The 25,070-nt window shown below is 28.1% G+C and overlaps 1 protein-coding gene across 2 annotated transcripts in view; it reads left to right on the top strand.

Moving 5' to 3' along the window:
* Nucleotides 1-5,824: 5,824 nt before the first annotated feature.
* The window catches only part of LOC107452964 (cell adhesion molecule Dscam1), an 89,011-nt gene continuing 69,765 nt past the window's right edge, over nt 5,825-25,070 (top strand). For both annotated transcript variants that reach the window (XR_015429887.1, XM_087153670.1), the window contains exon 1: nt 5,825-6,823. Coding sequence is in view for 1 of the 2 variants with exons in the window: in XM_087153670.1 (XP_087009796.1) it covers nt 6,772-6,823 (52 nt within the window). In the remaining variant the exon portion in view is untranslated. The remainder of the gene's footprint in view (nt 6,824-25,070) is intronic.

Raw genomic sequence — 25,070 nt, 5'->3', positions numbered from 1 at the left:
TCAAAAATTCAAAATTATTGGTTCACTGTTTGTTGTAAATTAAACTAAAGCTATTTAAACTTGAAAAAAAAACTTCCTCACTGTTTATAATTTAATTAACTTTACCTTAATCAACATTCACTTATAGTCATTTTCTATGAAAAAAAAGAAAATAATAAAGTTTTAAAATATGAGGTTGTTTGTTCATAAGGTTAATAACTGTTTTTCAATTTTTTGAGTTTATCAAATAAAATTTAGAAAAACATTATTGTCCTAATTTTGTGAAAATCCTTCTCAAAAGATACAGGAGACAAGGAATATGGACGGGATAAAGTTAATTGGAGACTGTAGACATATGAGATAAATGATATAGGAGATAAGGAATATATATGATAAAGGATATAGGAGATAAGGAATATATGAAATAATGGATATGGGAGTTAAAGGATAAAGAAAATGATGGATATAGGAAATGCATGATGAAGGAGATGAAATATATGGAGGACAATGAATATGGATGACAAAGAATATAGGGGGTAAAGAAACTCTCCGCAAATTTAAGTATAATCTCATAAACAACTGTCAGGGGAGATAAAATTCAAGTCTATATTCGCTTCCCAGACATTTGATTTGACCGGGAAATTTTTTACAGTGTATTGATGACTTGTTCCTGTTCCATGACAAAGTTAGGGGGACAATTCGCTTTTCAAAATATATAAACATTTTGTTTCAGTTCCTTTTACACTTATTGAAAAAAACAAAGATTTGTCGCACTGAAATGTCAATTTCTTCACATAGCTACACATTGTGCATAAGTACATTAGTTGCTGCACTTCTTGTACATAAATTAAATTTGTGTATAGTTCCAAAATTATTTTCATGCCGATCACATTCGTTCATCTTGATACTCTGGAATCGTGTTGTATTCATATGCATGGTAGTGTTCTTTTTAACCAAATTTGTTTCTTACCATCTATGGAGAAGTGGTACGAAAGAGTTACGCGTAGAAATGTACTTTCCCTAGATTTGCTCCTCTTGACCAATGATTTTCTTCCTGTTCTGTTCCTTATTCTTTTTTTTTCTCAACAAATGTGGTTTTTTCCGGTTTTGTTTCTCACCTTTATTTTTTTTTAAAATTTTTATTGAGAAACTTTGACATTTTAAATAATTTTGTCCCTTCTTATTTATGCCTGGCAAGTTTTGGAAATGAGAACCTGTTTTTGAACCCGTGAAGCAGTCGACGGTTCAGTTGTGAAGTTCTTAATCACGTAATATCTTACCGCTTCAGTTTCTAGGGATTATCTGTTTAATTTAAGTTCTGTCGAAGATCATAGTATGATTATTAAAAAAAAGCACAATAATTCGAAACATCGTAGTAAAAATTAAACAGCTTTAAAACTAAAAATTTGAAGAGATGACTGAATTATTTTCTACTTCATTTGTCAAAAAAAAATAATATATATTTTATATTACGTACTTCAATTGAAAAGATTAAAAAATGTATTTTCAAATTCTCACTTCTTTTCATAAAACAGCCCGCCAAACTAAAACAATTTAAAAAGTAAAACTACGCATAACTAGACTATCCTTAATGAGTTCTCATAAAACTCCTGAAGGCTAAAAATTTATTTTTCAGTTACTTTTTGTAAAACTTCTGAATAGATGAGAGACACTTCAATTATCAGGTATCCATAGCTAATGAAAAAGAGTTTATTTACGATGGAAACTTTTTGAAAACTAATTAACTGCGAATAAATATTCTAAAATGCTTAAAAGGCGCTATATATTTTAGACATCCTAATTTAAGTTGGACAAAAAATTTAACTAAAAGAGCTATTGAAAATATCTTAGACTATATTTTATAGAGATGAAACTGAGGCTTTAAGCCTAAGTTAAAATTATTTAAACTAAACTCCTACCATATAATGCAGTGTTTCCGAAACTTTTGACTTTTTGAACTCTTTCTAAATTTTTCGTAACGCTGTATACCACTAATAAAAAAAAGATTGAATTTTTTACTATAAAAAATAGCTATAAAGTTAAAAATCACAACTGGCTGTTGACACCACTAATTATTAACTGTTAACTCTGCAAAATATACCCAATGGAAAAATCGTAAATTTTCATGGTTTCTTTGTTTTGAAATAAAATTTTTCAAAATTTTTGCTTGTTGCAAGATATTTCACAAAAGAACGCGTACCCCAGCTAAACTGTTCCCGCAACCCTGTACGTACGCGTGCTACGCTTTGTAAAACACTGATATAATGTTTTATTTTCTTTCTAATTACTAAGTTATTTATCAAAGATAAACTTCAAAAATGTGATGAAATATTCTGTAAAAATGTGTCAAAATAAAATATTTGTAAATAAGCCACTGCACAGTAAGACTTTACTGAATTATTAGTAAAACAGGAAAAAAGGTAAATAAAAAAGATTTTAATTTGAGATTTTACAGTTATTTAGATCAGCATTAAGATTAGTAAAATTTAAAACCTTATAAACATAAAAATTTATAACAGATTTGATGTTTTAAAAATTTCATGAAACTCCAGACACGTTTCTACGAACTCTTCATAATGTAAATGCTAACAATATTATAATTTTTTTATTAAAATTTCTGAGAAGTTTTAGAAGTATAACTAAATTATATTGTTACTAACGCAAACACTGTGTTTCTGTATATTTATCAGAGTGGAAACAAATCCCTTACTGAGAAAAACCCAGCAAAACTACACTATAAAAAGACTCCTGAAAGCAGCACGATATAACAGAGTTAATTTAATATTTTGCAGATAAATATTCTTAAGTCGCGTTGCATTATTTTGTGTACCACATAAATTCGAACTCTTGTCTGAGACATTTATCATTGAAATATGCCCAAATTTATTATAGCAATTAAAATAATACTCATTCTAGAGATATTATTCACCGTAATTCCGAATTATGTATAATAAAATTTTAAAATGGCTCAGCAGCAACTAAAATATAATAATAAAATATTTTAGAAGGAACATATTAAAAATATTTAATAATCCGTAATTATATTTACGTAATAATGTAGCATTTTTTAAAGTATTATACTTATATTTTTAACAGTATTAATTTTTTCTAGCAACGAAAACATATACTTAAGAACCTAAGTTTTTGCTCTCTATAGCATTAATGGGTGACATATACCCGATAGAACTTTTTATTTGTTTGTGAAAATGTTATATAATTTGTTACGACTGCTAGAACTGCATATAGCTATTTAAATTAGTTTTGAAATACCGTAAACCGGGGCGAGTCTACCCATTTTTTCAGTTTGTCAACTTTCAAGTGGTCAAACTTTTGTAAATATTAAGGAAAAAATGCTTTTAATAGGTGTTTCGGAATCGCTATTTATCCCTCTTTAAAGCTGTGAAATCGATTTTAGAAAATATTAACAGTTACGCTGTTACTGTATATTTTTATAGAACTGCTGACAAATCTCTCGAGTGGGGCGAGTCTACCCATTCTACTAAAATGAATGTTAACATTGTAAATAATCAAATTTTACTATTAAATTGTTATTTTAGTTACTATATAGGATATTTATGAAGTAAAATTCATAACTTTATTATATATTCCATTTTTTAAATGGAAACACAATGAGTGTGAGTATTTGATCGATTATCACATTTTGATCACAGTTTTTTTTTATAATCATTAACATTATAAAATAACATTTTTGTTCTGATTATTGTTGATAAAAATAAATTAAAATTAATATAAATTTGCAATTAAATAATTACTAAATAATAATAACTAAAAATTATTAACAAAATTGAAATTCAAACATTAGGAATCATGAAAAATTTCGTATGAATATAATTTCGAACCATCTGTAATAATAAATAATAATTTATTTAACTTGCATTAAATAAAAAAAGTTAATTTTGTAATATAAAAATTGAAAAAATAGGTAAAATAAACATATTTTATATTTACATTTATATTTAACCTATACATTTTCTTATTAATGATAAATTTATCAATGCAGAATTAAAATAATATACTCAAATTCATTTAAAATGACTTATTTTAATATAAACAAAGTTCTAAATTATATTATTATGCTTTATTAAAACTAAATACGAATGGGTAGACTCGCCCCGCGAATTCTGGCTTTTTGTTTACAACAGCAAAACTTACATTCTTTTTGGTTTTTTTCATATAAAATTAATGTAATCTTAGGCTGCTTAGATAAGTTTATCACTTAACCAAAGTGAAAATAGTAATAATAATAATAATATACTTACGGAGCACCAACTAAAAGTTTGCTGATTTTCAATACAAATCTCTCAAAAGACGTTTGAACAGATCGGTTAAAAAGACACTAAACAAATAAAAACGGATCAAACTACTACAGCGCCATCTTCCTTAGAGTCTGAACTAAGTCCTCCGTCGGTAAAAAAATTTTTATTTGCAATTTGAAATAGTGTAAATTAAATAAAACTAAAATGGGTAGACTCGCCCCTGGATGGGTAGACTCGTCCCGGTTTACGGTACTGTTTTATAAACTGAATTAAATTAAACCTAATATAAAAACATAAAGACGAGGGAATAATATATGAACTATCTATAACAGAATTGCAAAAACGTCGATAGGTGTTAGCGTAGTGGATATTCATGAGTTTTTATTAATTTTTCGTACATATTATATTCGTATTATGCAGAAAGTGCATAAAAGACTCATGTCTTTTCGAAAGATTAATAGAAACCTTATGAATAATAAAACTAAAAGATGGAAATCGTATGGTGTAAGATGTAATTAACTTGTAACGAAGTGTTACATTAAAAATGTATTGATTAGCCTTGTTTTTCCTCACAGATTCTTCTTACATAATTAAGGAATCGATCATGTTCTTATTTTAAAATAACAGTCTACGTTCAATGGAAGTTTTTATAAAAGCATAATAATATAGTTAAATTTTGCGTAAGATTTGGTTAATCACAATTTAAAATGGTGTACGTGAATAAAATTACAATGTTTCTTCTTTTTTATCATTTTGAAATCCTTGAAAAAATAAACAAATGGAAAAAGTTAGGAGTCAACACTTAGTACTCTATACTCAGATTTATTTTTATAAGGCAGTCGCATTATTCGAAGTTATATCAATAGCACATAATATTAAATTATGCACTAATTTAACCCTTTTCTGTATCCCGACCGAAAGGTTTATTAAAATTTTTAAACTCATAGAGATATGTCAATCTCTGTAGAACACAAAACTTACAGATTTCTTTTTCCTTTTTCATTTCTCAAAGCAGGCAAATATTAAAAATTTATATCAATATTAAATACTTATTTTTATAAACTTTATTTTTTAGGCACTGCAAGTAGAACATATATGTATATCACAGTACAAGTATGCATGTGGAATAACAGTATATCTAACAATACACTGTAAATATATTATGCATAATGAGAAAAATATTGTATTATATTTTTACTAGTTTTTAGGATTTAATGTCTAACGTGGATCTAAATATATTAAACAATATTTACGGAAGAAAAAATTGGTACTGTATAACTCATAAAATTGACTCATAAAAATAATTTGAAGTTAATTAGTCGGAAGCATGAAATTATAAAATTTTCGTTAATTGTCGATTTTGAAATTTAATAGTCGTTTTGGAAATTTAATTCTTATACTACTCTACAGAAACCATTTCAAATAAATCTCTTGTGCTCATCTGTCAATAAAATCTGAAAAGAAAAAAGAAAAGTTGAAGCTGACTTGTTTAACTTAAAGCGCAAGTGCTGTTTTGTGGTGGCGCTGTATATCGACTCAGGAGTAAAGACTCTAAAACTAGTATCCTCTCTTCTCTAGGTCATTCCTGGCGAGTATGCCAGAAGTGATTGTGTCCTTAACTGCGCCAGCAAGTACGATATAAGTATTGTCATCATACTTTTTCACGTGGTCTATTCAGTGATCAAAACGGATAATTTGATTGTGAATAAAAAAGTTAGATGAAAAGTTAATCTCCCTGCTGTTTATTCTTTTGATGTACTGGAAAAGAATTAAATGATAAATTTTTAAGACGATTTATTTTATCAAATAATACACTGAATATCACGCTTTGAAAAGAAAGTAGAATTCCGTGGAATTATTTGATTTATTTAACTCGTTTACAATGAAAGTATTATTTGGTTCAATGAGCATGTAAAAATGAAATAAATTTCAAATAAATATCATCGGTTCCAAGTTTAGTATGCATTAGGGAAACGTATTGAGAATGTATTTTCAGTTCAATGATGGTATTTTATTTTGACCACATTTAATATTGCATTGAACATAATTAAAATAAAATTGAAACCATTCATTACAGTTTCAAATCTTATAAAATTCACTTTAGAGAAAAATGATGAATCAACGATAGAAATTTGTTAAACGAAAAATTAAGTTAAATTCAAAGAAAGCTTTGCGAGATTTAAAGTAAATAAAGAAATAAATAGTTGTTCAGCGAAGAAAAAATGTGCTTAACATAGTTAGAAACACGGAAAAGCTTTTGGGAAAATCACAGTGTTTGTGCTTTTTTTTTGCAATTCAGTTAAAAGAAAAAAATATGTTTCCTCTGTGATGTGAAACGTGAGTTGGATACCGAATGCATCGTTAGAAGAAAAAACTGTTTCTTTGTTGTTCGAATGTATTCGATACTAGAAAAGCAACTCTATTAAAAACGAACTACGTAAGGGATAAAAATGTCTTTTAAACTTTCTAGTGCAACAACTTTTGATTTTTGAAATTGAAAACACACTATTTTAAAATGACATGCGGATTTTTTATTACATTTTTGTTCTTTGAATTAGCAGCAAATGGTAAGTGTAAACTCAATTTTATCTTTTTACTTATCATACATACATTTAAAATATTTTATTAAAAATTTTTTATTTCCATGCAAGATTGCAATAAGTAATGTTAATATATTGGTAATAGATTAGCAGCAAACAAAGGACTTTAATAATTCCGGAAATGCTGAAATTAATATTTCTAAGTGAAAACACATCATGACAATGATTAATCAACGCATTCGAAAGTAAAGAAAGTCTCCTCAAGAATTATTTTTTCTGACACAAATAGTCAGTCAAAAAATAAAGAAAAAAAATCGAATAATTTTAGCAAAATAACTCCTTTATAGATTTAAAATTACCATTAAAAGTTTTTGTAGTATACAATTACTATTTATAATTTAATCAGGCTTTTCCTGAGAGTAATTTGGATTGCTTGGACATCACTCTACTATTCAAGTGTTATGATACGGAGCCACATTTTGCTCTAAAATTTCTAAGAATCAATGGTCTAATGAATCTTTTTCAAATTCATTAAATTCTAGTGAATTAGAGACTTCAAATACTTTTTAAAAACACTATTTATTTCATTTAGTCTATATCTCTAAAATTGAGTGTTTTATTACTGACGTTGATCAATCAACTTCTAAGTTTACGACTACCTATGTTCAACTTCGTAGTCTTGAAATTTCAAACCTAACTCAGAAGACAAGGGAATCCTAGGATCAATCAGTGGTACAAACTTCACGAAAGAATTGTTGATGGCACTAACCCGCATTTTGTTTCAAGGAAAGGGAAACCATGTATAACCTCATACGGTTAGCCCGACGTAAAGTGGATTTTTACCAATGATTCATTTAAATCAGTCAGCTGTAAATGAAATTTGAACCTGTGTCAGTTCATTGGAAGACCGATGCTCTATTCTCTAAGCCAAAGAACCTTTTTTTAAGTTTTTTATAACATTTAGTATTTCGTACTACTATAATTGCAAATCGCTCCCATATATGATGTGTTATATGACTATAAGTCTTTGACTGTCAGTTCATCTTTCCTAGCGTACTCACATCTTTAGATTAAAAAAGACTCTTAAATGCATCATAAACAAAATGCAGCATACGGAATTTAATTTGTATTCACAGTCTAAAATGTCTTTAAGAATATTTTCGCCTCTCTACACTGATATCTTTGGCAAAATTGCTAAATGTGTTTGATAAGATTTTTGCCCAATGATTGTATAGTAGACAAAAAATAATAATGCCGTAAACTGAGTCTAAATACTTTAATAAGACACTAATCGATCTTCGTTTAAGCAAAACTGCGCGTATTCTCACTGATCATGCTGCTTTTGGCAGATTTGTTTTTGTTGCTTGGAGTCTTATGCAACGCTACCAAATGGGGAGAAAAGCTTCCCACCCCCATAAAAATTGTGGCAATACACTACTCTACACTTCACTTATGTTTCGTCGGAGGCATCTATGAGTTTTCAGTTGCGGTCAAAGAAAAAAAGAAAAGAAAAAGGTAAAACCGTACTTCGTTTTGCGTCTTATTCTTTTCTATGGTCATAAAATAAATGACTAAAAAGATGCTATACTTACTGTGTCTGGATTCGTCAATTAAAAGCTGAGAAATAAATTAAAAAGTTGATTTTCAAAAATCTTTTAAAGTGCATAAAATGATCGTTGAATACATTTACTAACTAAAACTGATACAAATTTCTTAAAGTTTTTCGCTCGGTGAAAATCACATTTTGAGATTGTCATTATCTGAATTATCTTTATTTGTAATCTGTTGTAGAGGGAGATTTTTTTACCTATGAGTGAAAAAATATATTAAAATGCGTTACTTATCACGATCTTGTTTGCGGCTAAGGCAAATTATAAACTAGGCAAGTAAAATAAAATAATAATTCAGTTGATGTGCTCATACTTTCATATGAACTTACCCATAGACCGAAAAAAGTACTGGGAGTTTATCATGATAAATTTTGGAGGTTTAAAAGATTTAAATTTGGTAATTATGTGTTATCAGACATAATTGATTGATTTAGCGTATTTTCAACATTTTTATCAAATAAAATATTTTGAAAAAGAAAAAGATGAGTAGTAGACATTACTAAATTGTTTATAAGGACATGCTCTGAAATTATAAGTAGAATGCCTATGCATTTAATTGTACTTTCGTTACTTTTTTAGGGAAAAAAGAGAAGTATTTGTAAAATATGCTAAAAAACGCTTCCACTATTAAAGTTTTCTACAAAAAAAGGGATTGCATAACAAATTTTTTATGTGAAATTTGAATATTATCGTTAGCTGGACTCGAAGTTATAAAGTGGATTATTGGCGTTAAAAGCTATTAAAGTTTACCACATTTGTTGTTTCACCTGAAACATTCTTTGAAAATCTCAAAAATTGCGATATCAGATACAAAATCCTCACAAGTAAGAATTTTTTCTTATTTCCTAAATGATGAAGTCACTACAAATAGTTCAATCTATGCTTTAAAAGTGAAAAGAGAAATACAATGACTATCTCTTGCCTACGGTAGAAACTTGGGGAATACCATAATAATATCAGAGATGCAAGAAAACTTTTTTAAAAAGCTTGATAGTTGATACGAAATTTTTCGATAGTTTTCTTGATAGTTTTACGATAGTTTTCTTGATAGTTTATACGAAAGAGTTTTCTTGAAATGTAATTGCAGAAATTCGGCAGTTTCTGCAGGGTTTGTACTGACAAACCTGCTTCAACTTGTTAGACGTTACCACTACAGAGGAAACTAATAGAAAATAAATTTTCAAAACTGAATTTCATGTTTTAGCCGGCTATAATGCGTTAGAAATGAAGATACGCTAACTTTACGGAAGTTGAAAATGACGTATCTGTTATCGACGATTGTAGAAATTAAGCCCACGTGTACGCATTTTTGCTTCTTTTAATAAACAATTTTCTCTAAATTTAAGTAGGAAATTTGTTTTTTTGTTTTATATTTTGCTATAACATGGACAGTTTACTCGTTGATTTTCAAGAACCGAAAAGTTTACTTCTTATTTTTGCTTTATGCACCTGTAATTTTATTTCTTTTTTTTCCTTCAAGCACTTTTTTTTGAATGTTTATTTATTTATTATATTATCAAAACTTGCTGTTACTAAATAATGTTACATTTTTTAAAAAAAATTATATATGCTCAAATTTAAAACTTATAAAATCTGTATTAACTTCATGAACATTCGCTTTGTTTTAAATAACAACGATTTATTCATTGTTGTAGAAAAATTTATTTATTCTCAATATTTCCTAATTTTATAATCTTCTGCTTAAATTGAAGTCAAAATTAAGAAATTAAGAAAGAATAATGAGAGATGAAAAACAGTTTCCAAACTAAACATTCATATGATATAGGAGTTAACTGTTCCCTGATATATAAGCTAGCGTCATCTCTTAGAGATTAACGTAAAAAAAAATTTTTTTTTCGTTAACTGAAATGCATTATCTCTAAAAAGTTGTACAGATGGATAGTGGTGGATTTTTTACAGAATTTATCTACATTATCATCAGTCCTCCCATGACATGCCCTAAAGCTTTGCTATCATCACACCCTAACGACGAAATTTATCTGCACAAAAATGTTTGAAAACCTTCATGACAACTTGGCACGCTTCTCATCTATTAAGCCGTTACATTGTAATGGCTTAATTGTTTAAAAGCATATCAACAATTAAGCTGTTACAATTTAACGGCTTAAACACACTAAGGGGGAATAAATATAGCAGATTTATTCCATAGAAGTCTGAATGTTGAATGAAAAATGAATGCATTAAAGTTTAATGAAATTGTTATCAACATTTTCTGTGCCATGAGACAAATTCAAGTTAAGTTTGTTTTACCTTAAGTCTTTAAGAATCATTTCGGGTCAGATAAATTTAAATTTATTGAAAGGTAAATTAAACTGAATAAATGTTTTTTTTGCATGAGCTAAGGTAGCATTTTACAACAATTACCAAGTTCTTATTCCAGTTATCTTGCATTAAAAAACCATGTTTTATTGTTAATTTTACCAAAATCTTTACCGAAGCACTTCAGTACATAATAAAAATTACGAGCTTTTTGGTGTTTCTATAGAACCACAATCAAGGTAAACTTTACCATATACTGGTAGTTTTAACCATACTTTTTTTCCACCATATCTACCTTATGTACTTTTGCATATTGTATAATAATCAAGTCTGCTATGAAGAGGGCAAAATACTATCTTTGCTTTTCATTAAAACATCTGGAAAGTGTTTTGGAGGGGATTATTATCAAATTTTTAGAATTATCAAATCTTAATAGTTTAGAATTATCAAATCTTTAACTCGTAGTAAAATAGCATCAACAAGCCAAGCAAGCCATTCTACAGACAGCTGAAATGTAATTACATAGTTTAATTCACTGTCGCAACTAAATCGAAGACGAAAATCTATTTCTAAATCTTTATTCTTTATTTCTTACAACAAAAAGTTTTCAGTTAAATAGTTATACTAATTCTCACAGTCTTTTTAGTGATTTGCTTTTGCCAAATTATTTACAAATTTAATTATGGGGGATTGACTTTATTTTTGGCTAGGTTATATTTCGATAATTCGCCAACCATGGTTCTCTTCCCATGCTCCTTACTGTCCGCTGGGAACAATTCATCTACTTTCAACTTCTAATTATTGGAGATAGGAATGGAGACCCCTTCTGGAACTCTAAGCCCTAACCACTGAATATATCTATTTTAACAGAAATTCTCGATGTCAAGAAAATGATTATCTTGATCCCTATAAGGGACTTCTTTTCATTATTTTTGAGCATGGCCACATTCTAATTTAATATTTATTTAATAAATAAATTTTTCCTAAAACGATTTTATTTATTTATCTGAGATAAATATTCCTCCTTGATATCCATATTGAAGTGTATCACATACGGGGCCAAAAGTATGCTTAATACTTCAACGGCGCTAACTAAACTACCAATAAAATTGGGACTGATTATCACCGCCTTCATACTAATTTTAATTAAACTTTATTCTGATTTGATAAACTTCTAAGAACACGTTTAAATAATATAAAACCACATGGAGGGACCAAAATTTATAATGAAATAATTGAATTTTTTCAGCTTCATTAATTGTGTCGACATATGTTTTCGAGTTTTGTGCACTTTTTCGCAGTGTTGATTAATGCCAATTACTTGATTTTTACATTTTTTGTTCAAAGAACGGGTATTCAGTTAGCTCATAATATGTCTTTAGCTCATTTGAGTAAAAGGACACTTCGCATTATCTCGAGTTGAAGTCATGTTAAATCTACTTACTTGATGTATGACAGGCAAGAATAGTGGATATAATGAGCTGCTCAGTAGCGGATAACGTAGCAAGTATATATATATATATATATATATATATATATATATATATATATATATATATATATATATATATATATATATATATATATATATATATATATTTTTTTTTTTTTTTTTTGTAAAACGAGAAATTATTACACTGGTGCAACGAAACTGCAATGTGTCGCTTTATTAAGCAAAATTATTGACAAATTTGTGAAATCAAAGAATTGAAGGAAACAATAAAATGGTAGAAGCTCTGAGGCGAAATGCATTAGCATTAATTTATTCGATACCCGTCTTTCATAGTGTAATTTGTTTTTTAGGTGGTTTTGAAGGAAAAAAATTATGAATTCTAAAAATGTCATGTTGCTTGCAAAATTTTATGTACTTAGCTGAGAATAGCGATTGTATATAATAATTCAGAAAAAAATTTACAAATTATATAACAGTCCTTATTTAAATTTTAGGGAGAAAAGAATTTCTAAGACATTTAATGCATTGTTTCGCTCCACCACATTATATATCGTTAATAAAAAAAATGGTTTATCACTTATTATTGTTTCCCCATTCTGCATTCCAAAGATTAATTCTTTTTTCAATTAGTGTTGATTATTTTTTAAATATAGGTAATAGTTCTTTTCTTGGGGGATGATCTATTAACAAAATATTATGACATAAAATTAATAGTTATTTATTACGTAACAAAATGATTTCGGTTTTGTTTTTATTTGTCGACGTTTTGAAAAAAAAGTCAAAAGAAACATAGCACGGGACTTAGTGACCTGAGTGAGTAGGAGGTGTTGCCTCCTAATTCTTGAAACTTTTTCTAAAATATTTCCATGCACACTATTAAATTTCATAAATTGTTATTTGATCGGATTTTAATTGTTTGTTGTAAGAAAATGTATAAATTATTGACAAAACCTATTTTCTGTTTAATATTGAGTTATGGTTCTTTTTTTCTGAAGTGCAGTAATATAATTTGTATGCTCTGTTCGTAGTTTTAGTAATTTTTCTATTATGAGAACACATTCGATACCGATATGTTTGTAAATAATATATTCATCGATAATATGTTAATCAATGTATCCATCGATACCACAAACTTAAAGGGAAGCGATAAAAATTTATAGAATTCAAATATCCAGGATATTCAAAATCTTAATATTTTGAATATATTCGTCAAAATAAAAACTGTGGGCCCATTTTAAAAGTTGCATAGCATGCAGTTTATTTCTAAATAGAATAAAAAAGAAATATATCTTTATCTATCTTTAAAAAACAGATTCAGTCAGTGCCAGATTTTACAAATTCATCAAAATCAAAAGTTGTACTTGTTAAATCATGGTTATTCATAATGCATTTATTTACTATATTCGCATTCATTCTCGCATAAATATTACCAACAAGTAATTTTGCATCTCTTATTCAACAGCTCATTTTGTATATATTTTTCCATTCCATTTATGTGACTAGAAAACCAACTCTTTAAAAGTACAAAAAAACATGACTTATTCACGTTTTCTTTAATTCTATTTATTGTTTCATTTTTTTTACATTCAAATTAGAGAATTTGAGAAACATTAATAAAACATTTTCTTATTTTTGCTTCATCATAAATTTATCCAAAATGTAATAATGTCTGATTTTTTTTCCTAAAGAAATTAAGTATCATCCAAAAAGTACGAAACATTTCTCTTCTATTAAAATGGCTCATAACATTTGATTTTTTATTCATTCAATCGTTTTGTATTCATTTTAATCAATAAAAAAATCATGAAAATGTGAATTCAGGAAGGAAAGGATCGTTAAATTAGGGACGGTATGAATGTTATTTAGTCTTACAGTGCTCACACTATATTACAATTCTGATTCGTGTAAATATTATCTAACTTTAGATCACATAAACTTTTATCTTTCTTCGACAAGAAATAATTTTGTGAAAGTCATAAATATTGAAAGAAAAATGAATTTATTAAATCTGATTTCTATTCTATTATTCGATTACTGAACTTAAGAGGAATTGTTACATTTTTACAGCTATGATGATGTTTTCGTAGTTATAAATATTCAATTTATGAGTCTTTTTAATCTTTATTATATTAAAAAGGACAGCACAAAATAGTTCAATTTCTTAAAGTAGCATTTTCTGCCCTGAAAAAACAAACTTTTGATAAAATGCATTTTTAGAGAGTTAAATATAAGAATATTGAATAAAATAAATAAAAAAATATATATTTACAACAGCATGAAATACTGCGTAAGTCTCAGTTTGAAAATTCAAAAAGGATTTATGGGTTTGTTTGCTTTTCTCGTGTTGAACAACAAACTTGAATGGATACAAAACATTTTCAAATATATGCGAATCGTTATGTTTAGGCGAGAGTTTAGGTTCGAGAATTCTTTTTTCGTAAAAAGAAGTCATCCTTGTGCCAGAAAATTTTTTTTATCACATTTTAAAGGAATCACTTAAAAATGTGTTTTGAAATTAATATTGATGTATAATTTCTGTAATCACACAGAACATGAAAAAGTATTTTCAAAATACATCCTTTTCAGCTTTTTTAAATAAATAAATTAATAATTTTTTTTATTTATTTATTTATTTACTTAAGAAAGCATTTCACTAGGCGAATTGTTTTTCGAATTAAGATTGCAGCTAAAACGACAAATTTGCGCAAACTTCTCCTTGCCTGTCTTTTCTTTAACTTTAATTTATATCAGTGTGAAATATATTTAATTGAAAATTCTAGTAAATGTTGAAAAAGGCAATGTGTTAAATTAAACATTTTTGTAGAAAATTTAACTTTGAGTTTAACCAGTTTAGCGTTCAAATGAAACGTATAAATAATTATAGAATTATTTAGTTGCTACCATGCAACTTCTCCTGAAAGTTTACTCTAAAGATAACTTAATTAAGTTCTAGTAGTTTAAATTGACGTTGAAAAACCAATTAAATATTAACTTTACTGTAGAATAAGTACTGTAGTTTGTGTAGCCTCTAACCTTTTGCTAATTAAGATTTTCTTACTTTAAAATATTAAAAAACTAATTTGGAACAATACTAATCTAAAAATACATTTTTAGGGATGAAGATTTTCTTAACTTTGGTAATTTTTCCATCCGCAGTCATTAACATGCAATTGCACTAAATTATCAAGACACTAAATTATCAAGACAAAATGTTATTATAAACATTTTGTCTTGATAATTTAGTGCATATACTATTATAAGCAAAGTATAAAATCCTAAATAATTTTTATTTAACGTTTCTTACGTAATTCTGAAATTTAAACAAAGTTTTGTTGAAAAATTCCTTAAATGGGAACGAAAAGTAAGTAAACTTTCTGACAAAATGCCTTTTTTTTACCCTTAAAGTAACCCCAGTTAGCCGAAATACAGACTTGTAATTGAAAATACAACGTTTGTGTTTCACGATAGATTTCGAAGAAAAGAGTCCTGACAATGATTTCCTTTCCATTACTAATTCTATGAACGCTAAATACTGATTGAATGCTATGAACGCTAAATACTTTCAGACAGCTGATAAAACATTTATTTATTTTTAATATGTATCTTATTATATGAGTATTTCAAACGTATAATAATCTCGATTTTGAATTTTCCTCACTTTCGTTGATTTTTCTTTTGCATGGCGATATTCATTTTAGGCACCATTGATAAATTGCCGGGAATAGCCAGTGAAAGCCTCTTTTGGGATTGATCGAAGCACAGCTGTTACCCGTCTTATACTTTCAGATAGCTTTCAGACTTTTTTACCCCAATTTACTTATTAATAGTTCCAGCCAACTGATAAAAAAAAAATTTGTAATATGTAGCTTATTATATTAAAATGTCAAATGTATAATTATCTCGATTTTGAATTTTTTGCAGCTTTAGTTGAATTTTCCTTTACATGGCACCATTGATAAACTGCCGGGATTAGCCAGTGAAAGCCTCTTTTGGAATCAATCAAAGCACAGATGCAATGTGTTTTATACTTTAGACAACTTTCAGACTTTCTTGATCCAATTATCTTACTAAATGCTTTCAGAAAACTGATTAAACATTTTTTTGTAATATGTAGTTAATCATATGAAAACTCCAAATATTGTAATTTCGTTTTTGAAATTTTTTTCAGATTGCGTTAATTTTTCTTTTGCAAGGCAAAATACACTTTAGGCACCATTGATAAATTGCCGGGATTAGCCAGTGAAGGCCTCTTTCAAAATCGATTGAAACACAGATGTTACGCGTCCTAAATGATGACAGCAGAAATTTGTGGCTAATTTTGCTCGTACTAAAATTGTCTTAACACCATCATGGTGTTAAGACAGGTGATCTTTCCCCAGTTGATATTGTTGATCGTCATGTATGTTGATAATGGACCGGAATGTGGCTAGACATCCATAGATCCTTTTCCACTAAAAAATGCAAAAGATAGCTGCAAACACATTTTTTGCTCGTAACATCTAATTAATTTCCCTAGACATACCATCATAGAATATGTGTCTGAAATCACTATACTTAATTTGTCATAAAATTTCATGTTTATCGTTTGTTTTAATTCAATTTCGTTCCCCGTTCAAAAGCGTTGAAGTGGATTGCAAACGTATTTTCCGGTCATGAAGTATTTTCCGGTCATCCGTTTCCTTTTCCAACTATAAAGACCAATATTAAATGTGTTTCTAAAATCGAGAGATCTAATTTGCTAAAACATTTCATGTTTATCCTTTGCTTCACTTTAATTTGGTTCTCCATCCATAGTTTTCTTTTCATTCAAAAAACATTAAACCGAGTTAAAAACGTATGTTATGCTCACGACTCCCATTTTTCTTTCCCTTAAGATCAATAAGATCTTCCCCAGTCAATATTGAATGTGTTTCTCAGTTCACTATGCCTGATTTGTTATTAATTTCCCTTGTTTATCGATTCTTCAATTTAAATTTGGCATTCAATGCATTGTTTCGTTTTCCAACTAAAAACACTGAAGCGAGTTGCTAATATATTTTTTTTTCTCGTGACATCGATGCCCTGCACTTTGACAGACCAACAAACATTAAATGCGTCTCTGATATCCATATAACTAATCTGTTATGAAATTCTATTTTTATCTATTCTTCCATCATAATTTTATGTGAATTTTTGCCCCCATGCCATTAATTTAAAAAAATAATGACACGTTATTACACCACGTTAGCTGATATTCCGCAATTTTAAATTGCATTTTTCTTTATTTTAGATGCACTTTTTGTGATTTGCTAAATATATTATTTAATATTTTCTAAATCATAATTTATTTTCGATTTTAATTTTCGTATCTAAAATTGTTTTATATATGTCTTGAAGAAGAGAATGGTAGAGAAAATAAAAAGAAGAGGAAAAAGAAAATACATTTTCTCGTAAAGATATTATTCATGCATTTTTTGTCATCCTCTATAGTGAGCTTAAAGTCAAATGATTACATAGGTGAATGCAAAAACAACAAAATACTCTGATTTATCATTTACCGAGCCCATTTTATTTTAAAATATAATAATCTCGGGAAATTTTCTGTATATACTATTTAGCTATTGTTAATTTCTATAAGCATAAATTTTTTATGCGCACGAAGTTAAATTAAACTATAGCCCTAAATGAACAAAATAAACATAACAATAAATATAAGAAACATAACAAACAGACAAAAATTTAAATCTTCACTAAATATTATATCACATAATTTCAACGAAGGCTGTGATATTTTTCAAAAGAGATTAAAAAAATTTTTGAGTATTGTAACTGTTTAGGGGAAACAATAAATTATTAACATATTGGATTATGAAAATGTACAGTAACTTGCTATGAGGAAAAAAAGGAAGCAACAGATCTGTCATGTAATATTAATCTCTATCATAGGTCAAAGATTAGTATATAGAGTAGAGAATGACTATAAGAAGAGACTATTTATCATCAACGCAGAAAACAGGAAAAAACATTACTAATTTTATCATAATTCTAAAGCTTTTGCTTTCATTAATCTTGTCTTCCGTTCCTCGCTAACTTCAAGCTCTTGATCTAAATTTGTAATTTTTTACAACACACTCTTTTATACTAATTGCTTTGTGACCCTGAAAAAAATCGCATGAACTTGCTTTGTATAATTTTGTGTAGTAATATAAACTTATAGTTATTTTAAACTATAAAATTTTGCAGAGATTTAATTGTTAAATATGCTTTACACAGGGTATTTAATAATGACCAGCCTAGATAAATATATAGCTACATGTTATGAATCCTTATGTATGCTGAAGAAAGAAAATGTACTTACTAAGTACTGTTAATTAATATTTGATCGAGGGAAAATCAAAAATGCTAACGACATTTGAAAAGTCGCAAGTTGGGAAAGTGATATGAAATTAGGTTTGAATAATGGTGAAACTTTGATGTGTTTCGAATAATCAGCTTTCAACTCCCTATCTTCTCTGATAACTAAGCAATATTTGTTGTTTTCAGTCTCGACTTCGTCAGAAGTGAATCATTAGATTTAAATGTAATTTTAACCCCTTGCTTAAATAAAAATATTTTTAGTTTCAGTTTTGACAAAGGTTTTAAAAGTATTCATTAAATCAGATTATTTCAGAAAATTGTCTCGCAATTCTTCATGGGAAAAATATAAGTAATTTAATTTAAGCAAATGATCAGTTTTGAAAATGGATACAAGGAAAACGCAATTATAAATTTCGTCATTTTTCTTCTAAAAAATGTCTTTATTCTAAAAACAATTATAGATTTCTTTATTTTATAAGATTCACTTGAATTTAAGCCAAAAGTAACAAAGAAAAAGAAAGATTAATTTTTTTAAAGAACATATTAGTATTTTTAAAATCCAGGTAAATGTTCTTTATGGTACAATTAGCACATTGACCAAACAAATATTGTCACATAAGACTACAATAATTAAATATTTTGATAATTAAATGTATTTCGTCTTTGTGGAATATATCAGCGCTTAGAGAAAAAAACGATTATGAATGATCAAAAATTATGAGGGTTTGAATGCGGTGTGAGCATTTAAAAATTTATAAGTTAATAATGAGCTTCTAACGCAATAATGGTAAAAGGATTTTAAAAAAAATGTCATAATTATAAAAAAAAAATTATTTAAAAACCAAAATGAATAAAACAGTCGTGATTTTTCTGATTAATAAATAGCAAATTTATGACAAAAAAATCAAATTCCTGTAACAGAAAAATGCCGTAACAAAAATTGCTAGTAAACTCTTTTGGTCTGTTTTTTTTTTGTCTCCTATGATGAAGTATTTCAAAATCCGAGATATTTAATAAGCCGACAACATGCGAGTTTCGAATTTGAGTTATTATTTATGATGTAGTTCCCAATGATTCCATCGTACATTCGGCGTGTTTTACGATCGCTTTATTGAAAGTTATTTATTGCTATCTTGCAATATTCATGTGGGTTTTAAAATTCAAGTATTTAATTAAAAGGTTAGTAGGAAACACGAATTTCGAACTAGAGTGTTAATCACTTTTTGACCAGCTTGTTTCGCGACAAATCCGTTTTATTGTCCTTTCAGAACTGAAACAAAGTTTTATCGAATTACTTGTTTCCGCTCGATTGATTCGAAAAAAAAAATTATGTTTCCTGATTCAAATGAAATATTTGAAAGTTTTTTGTGTCACGTGTTAGTACGATAGCCTGAATTCGAAGGCTGAGCTCGATGGAACTATTTCTGACCAATCATAAAGCAGATATTTTCCATTTAATGGCGGTATTGTATAGGGACCAGGAGGATTAAAAACTTGAATCATGTTACAAGCCAGAGACTTTTGTTACATGTTGCAAATACTCTGCGGCAATTTTATGGGAAAATAGGCTGATTGAGCATTAGTATATGCTAGTTATTAATTGGGAAATGTAAATATTTCTAATTATCTATTTGTATATATATATATATATATATAGTAATTTCCTAATTGAAATCTTATTCTAGAATTCGAATTTCAACAATAGTAACTCTTATATCATGTTTGTCCTTTATTACAAAAAATAAGAATTGCCAATATATTTGAATAATTATCATTATTTACTAGGTGATTGCAATTATATTATCTCATTACAGTTCTTGATATAAATTTACGTTTTCTGATTTCTTTATATGCATGTGATTTTTGATGCGTAAATACCTTGAAGTAGTTAAAACAATGAATATTTAAATTTATGATCCAAGACAAATCTTAAAAAGTAATTTTATCCAAAATTGAAGTATGTAATCATAAGAGCTTGAAGTGTTTAAAAAAGAAAATCTTAAAAGGAAAAAGTTCTCACTGTAACCAAAATAGTTTAAAATGAAAATTTTTAAACAAACTAACTATTCATTTATATTTTAAAAATTTTAAAGAAGAATGAAAAAGAACTGCTTATACTTAGAAGCATTTAAAGAATTTAAGTAATATTTCAGAGGACTGCAGACGCAAATGTCTATAAAAAGATCGAAAGACGCTACTTTGGATGTTGCAGTTAAAATTTTCTCCCCCAATCCATGGTAGAGAAAAGGCGTATGACTTTTCTCGTTGGCGGAGAAAGAATACAGCACACTTTAAATGCGAAAAGATAAGTTTCATTGACAGGCAATTCTCTTAATTCGATGTTGACCTATTGTTACAGTTGGATTTAGAAACTGATGGTAATATCGAACGGACTCGAAGAAGCACTGAAGTTAGAGAAGCACTTTTCAGTTGTTTAAAGGTGTAAATCCACGTCGTTTTTCGGATATTTTTTATGCTGCTTCTGCGTAATTTTTCAAATTCTAATTTTTTGATTTGATATTATTATGATACTCGAGTTTAGAATTTGGTTAATTGATTTTAGACCCTCTTCATTCGGGAAAATCTATTTGTTAATCCATTTGACATTTTCCGACTATTTTTTCAGTAATAAATTCTTATAGTCTGTGAGGTCTTTTTCACTTGGTTTTTCCACAAGCGATATTTTTAATACAAATATATTAAACCAGACTTTCAAATTTTTAATAATAAATTTTAACACGCCATAATTATGAGTTTGTAATCGTTTATCAAGGTCATTTTTTAATCTTTTTTTCTGAGATATTTGCAGTTATGGGGGTTTTCTGATCATTTTTTGGGCAGTTATTAATACTTTTTTTCAACATGGTTATTAAAACTCGATGATTCTAATACAAATTATTACAACCCGCAAACTTTTTTTGCAGTTCAGATCCATTCGTAGTATGCGAAAATCCAATCCTAAGATCTGTCTTTAAAAGTTACCTTTATTACCTTTTCTTGAGAATAATGTGTCCTTATTGTCTATCTTTTCTCTCAATCTGATCTTTTACAGATTTAGAATGAACTAAGCACAATAATCCCTGATTCACAGATTCATAAAAGGACAAGAAAATTTCATGGCAAATGTAATGATGATTACTTTGATTTGATGAGGCCATATAAGGAAAGTTCATATTAAAATTTAAGTGTCTAAAAGTGGGAAAACTTAAGAGTAATACCTTGCTTTCAGAACTTTGCCGGGCTATAAAAAATAATGTATTTTTATTCAAACTACCTAAAACTACATCAGTGATAAAACAAAAATTTAATTCCTAAAATGAAAATTAATTAATCTTGTATTTTGCCTAATGTGTCCAATTTAAAGGATTATTTTGATATAATGAAAAGAAACATACCTATATATTTTAGAATGAAAATAGTATTAGCAGTCCCATTGAATGAAAGTAGTATTAACAGTTCCATTTCATACCAGTATAAATATTTAATATTAACCATTCAGTAATCGTTTTATTTCAATTTGTCCCACAATAATGATTTTACTTCATTTTCTGAATCATAAATTGCTTTGCTAATTGCGATACCACTTTCTAGTGTGAACACTGGTTTTCTACTTTTTTAGCATTAGCAAATTTTACTAGTTTAAAAAAATGGAAACAATGCATCTGGTATATCTGAGCAATAAAACTTTAAAAAATTTATTTTGTGATACCAATTTTAATAGATTCCATTTAATGTATCTATTATTACTTATTTATTTATTATTATTATTATTTTTTTTGAAAATTAAAATCCTAAAAAATTCAAATTTGAACACTTTACATTAAAATATTAAATTACTTCAAATAAAGTATTAAAAAAGCAATGAAATAATTAAAAATACTTTTTATGCGTTTTTTTTTCGATAAAGAATTTCCATATAGCAAATGTAGTTCTTACGTTTAATGTATATTTTCAAATATTAAACGCAAATATTTATCAAGTCTTAAAGATTTTCAAATTTTATTACTTTATTCTACTTATAACTATTAAAATAAAGCAGAATTAATCCTGTTTTGTACGTAAATAGTGTTGATAACGACTTGAAAAGACCATAAATAATGTCTCAATAATATACACACATAATTTTCGGTACAGACTCACTCTCTTTAATGTAGAAACACAGTGCAAGAAATAAAGAAACAGAGCTTTAAAAGGAAAATCTTAATATAAATTACAATAAAAAAATGAGATTAAACAATAAGGCTAGTAAACAAGATTGAACAAAATAACCAACAACGTTAGAGAAAACAGAAAAGTATAGGAAGGAGGGGTCACGTTACTTTCATCTTCTTAATATTGTTAGTTTTTCAAAGCACTAAAGCCATTTACAGATTAGACCGTCCCCAGTAAACTTCGCCCCATCTGGTCCTTTCCGCAGGAAGGCTTCTCCAGCCTCCCCTATTTACTATAAGAAAGTCCTTCCTCGCCAAGTCAAGTCATCTATTTGCTGGTCTTAATCATTTTCTGTTTCCAATGGGATTAGTAAAAGTGACCTTTTTTACTGGGTTTGTATTATCAATTCGGAAAAGATGTGTAGCCATTGTAGTCTATTGCATTTTATTATTTTAACGATACCAATTTTTTTTGTTCTTAATTTCAAAATTAGGCAAGGATCTCCAGGTATCATGTACATTATTTTATAAGTTGCAAAAATTTAAGGATTTGGAGAAAATTTATCAAATTTTGCAATGATTCTGTTAACTAAAGCTAGAATCGAAACAGGCCGAGATAGCCTGGTCGGTAGGTCACCGGGACCATGTCCGAGAGTTCGTGGGTTCGAACCCCGCCGGTCGAAGACTCCCCGCCACTGAAAGACAAGAAACACACACTCTGCCTTAAATTTTCTCAGTTTCACCAAGCAGGCTTGCCCGTGTGACAAGTGGCATTGGAACCAACCAACCATAATCGAAGCTGCCGTTATAGTTGCCTAATTAAGAAAAAAAGAGAAGGCTATTTATAGGGAATAAAACTATAATTGAATTAGATAGGTGATTGCTTTAATAGTAAAAATTATGTTTAAAACCTAATATGCATTCTAATCTTCAATAAACAAAAAAAACAAAAACAAGAAACACTTGCTCCTCTAATTTTTTATATTTTTTATCATAAATCTTTCCTTTATTTATTATACTCAAACCCCGTGTAATTTTCAAAGCTACAAGTTTTCTCGTAATCATCGTAACATACTTATTAATAGCAACTAAAGTAATCGTAAAGTTTCCAAAAGAATTTGTACAAGCTTAATCCAGAACTAATGCATTTTAATGCGTGAAAGACGTGATATATATTTAACACAAGACACCCAATCTCCTAAACGTCAGTTCATAAGAAAATACGGAACACCTGTTTGAAGAACAATACTCTTTGGGTGTGGTGACACTCAAGAAATGTAAATGGGAAGATTGTTTTTGACCGCACCCAAAGTATCATACTTTAATACGCTTGAATCCATTTATCGCTTTTCTAATATATTCATTTGAGATAAATCTCACTAAAAAGTAAAGTACCAAGTAATGATTGTTATTACTAAATTTTAACACTTCTAGATGTTATGATGTGATTGTTCTCGGGCATCAAGCAATGATATTCAGACAAGTGTACAATCAATCTTGCACGCAACGTTGTTAAGAAAATTCTGTCCAGAAAATAAATAATGGAGAGGAAATCAGGGTGCAGTGAGGGTTTTTGAATCCTTAACTAAAGTGAAACTACGGTAAGAAATTTATTTGAAGCAGTTAACTTTCGTAGTTATTTCAATAATGTTGAATATAATAGAAATAGTATAAGTTCATGATTTCGCATTTAATGAAACAATTTTAGTTAATTTATCAAATAGTGCACTAGATATTTCTTAAGAAAACTATAATTTACACAAAAATATCAGGGACTATAATTCATTCTTTGAGTTTAACGCACATGAATGTGTATGGGTGCAACTAAATAAAAATATAATTTTTTTTTTTGGCAGCATATTATCATGCAACAGTAAAATCTTATACATTTATTTTCATGTATTCCAAAATATGTCACAAAATTGTGTAATAATTTTACAATGATTTTAAATGCAAAAACATGTTGTTGCTATTTATAATGACACTTGGCCAAGTTCGCCAACCATCAGCCTTTTGCAAACTAAGTCAGGAAGGTACACCTTTTGTTTGACAAGAGAGAAACGCAATGGTTAAAGTCTGTCTCAGCTCAGAACACCACTGATAGTTAGCAGAGTTACTCATTCGTGTGGCCTTTTCTTCAGTTTGAAGATATATCTGAAGAGGAAGGAACATTTCTCTATATTTCTGTACCCATGGTTTTGCTCAGCTACTGACCACGGGACTTTCGATTCCACACGATTTTACAAGCGCGTATATCGAATACACTCGGTGGGATATAGCATAGTCTCAGATCGAAACTCGGCCTCTTTGTACTGAAATCCAATTTTTAAACCTCTGGGATAAAAACAGCCCTCAATAACTCATAAAAGGGAAAAAAATCTGTATCAAAATATTTTCGATTGATCAAATTGTGTGATTCAATTTTAAGAAATTACACCATTTAG

This window comes from Parasteatoda tepidariorum, chromosome 10, assembly GCF_982258835.1.
Source record: "Parasteatoda tepidariorum strain Cologne lab strain chromosome 10, Ptep-v5.0, whole genome shotgun sequence".
NCBI lineage: Eukaryota > Metazoa > Arthropoda > Arachnida > Araneae > Theridiidae > Parasteatoda > Parasteatoda tepidariorum.
The sequence above is the reverse complement of the archived record's forward strand: the minus strand, read 5'-3'. Positions and strand labels throughout refer to the sequence as shown.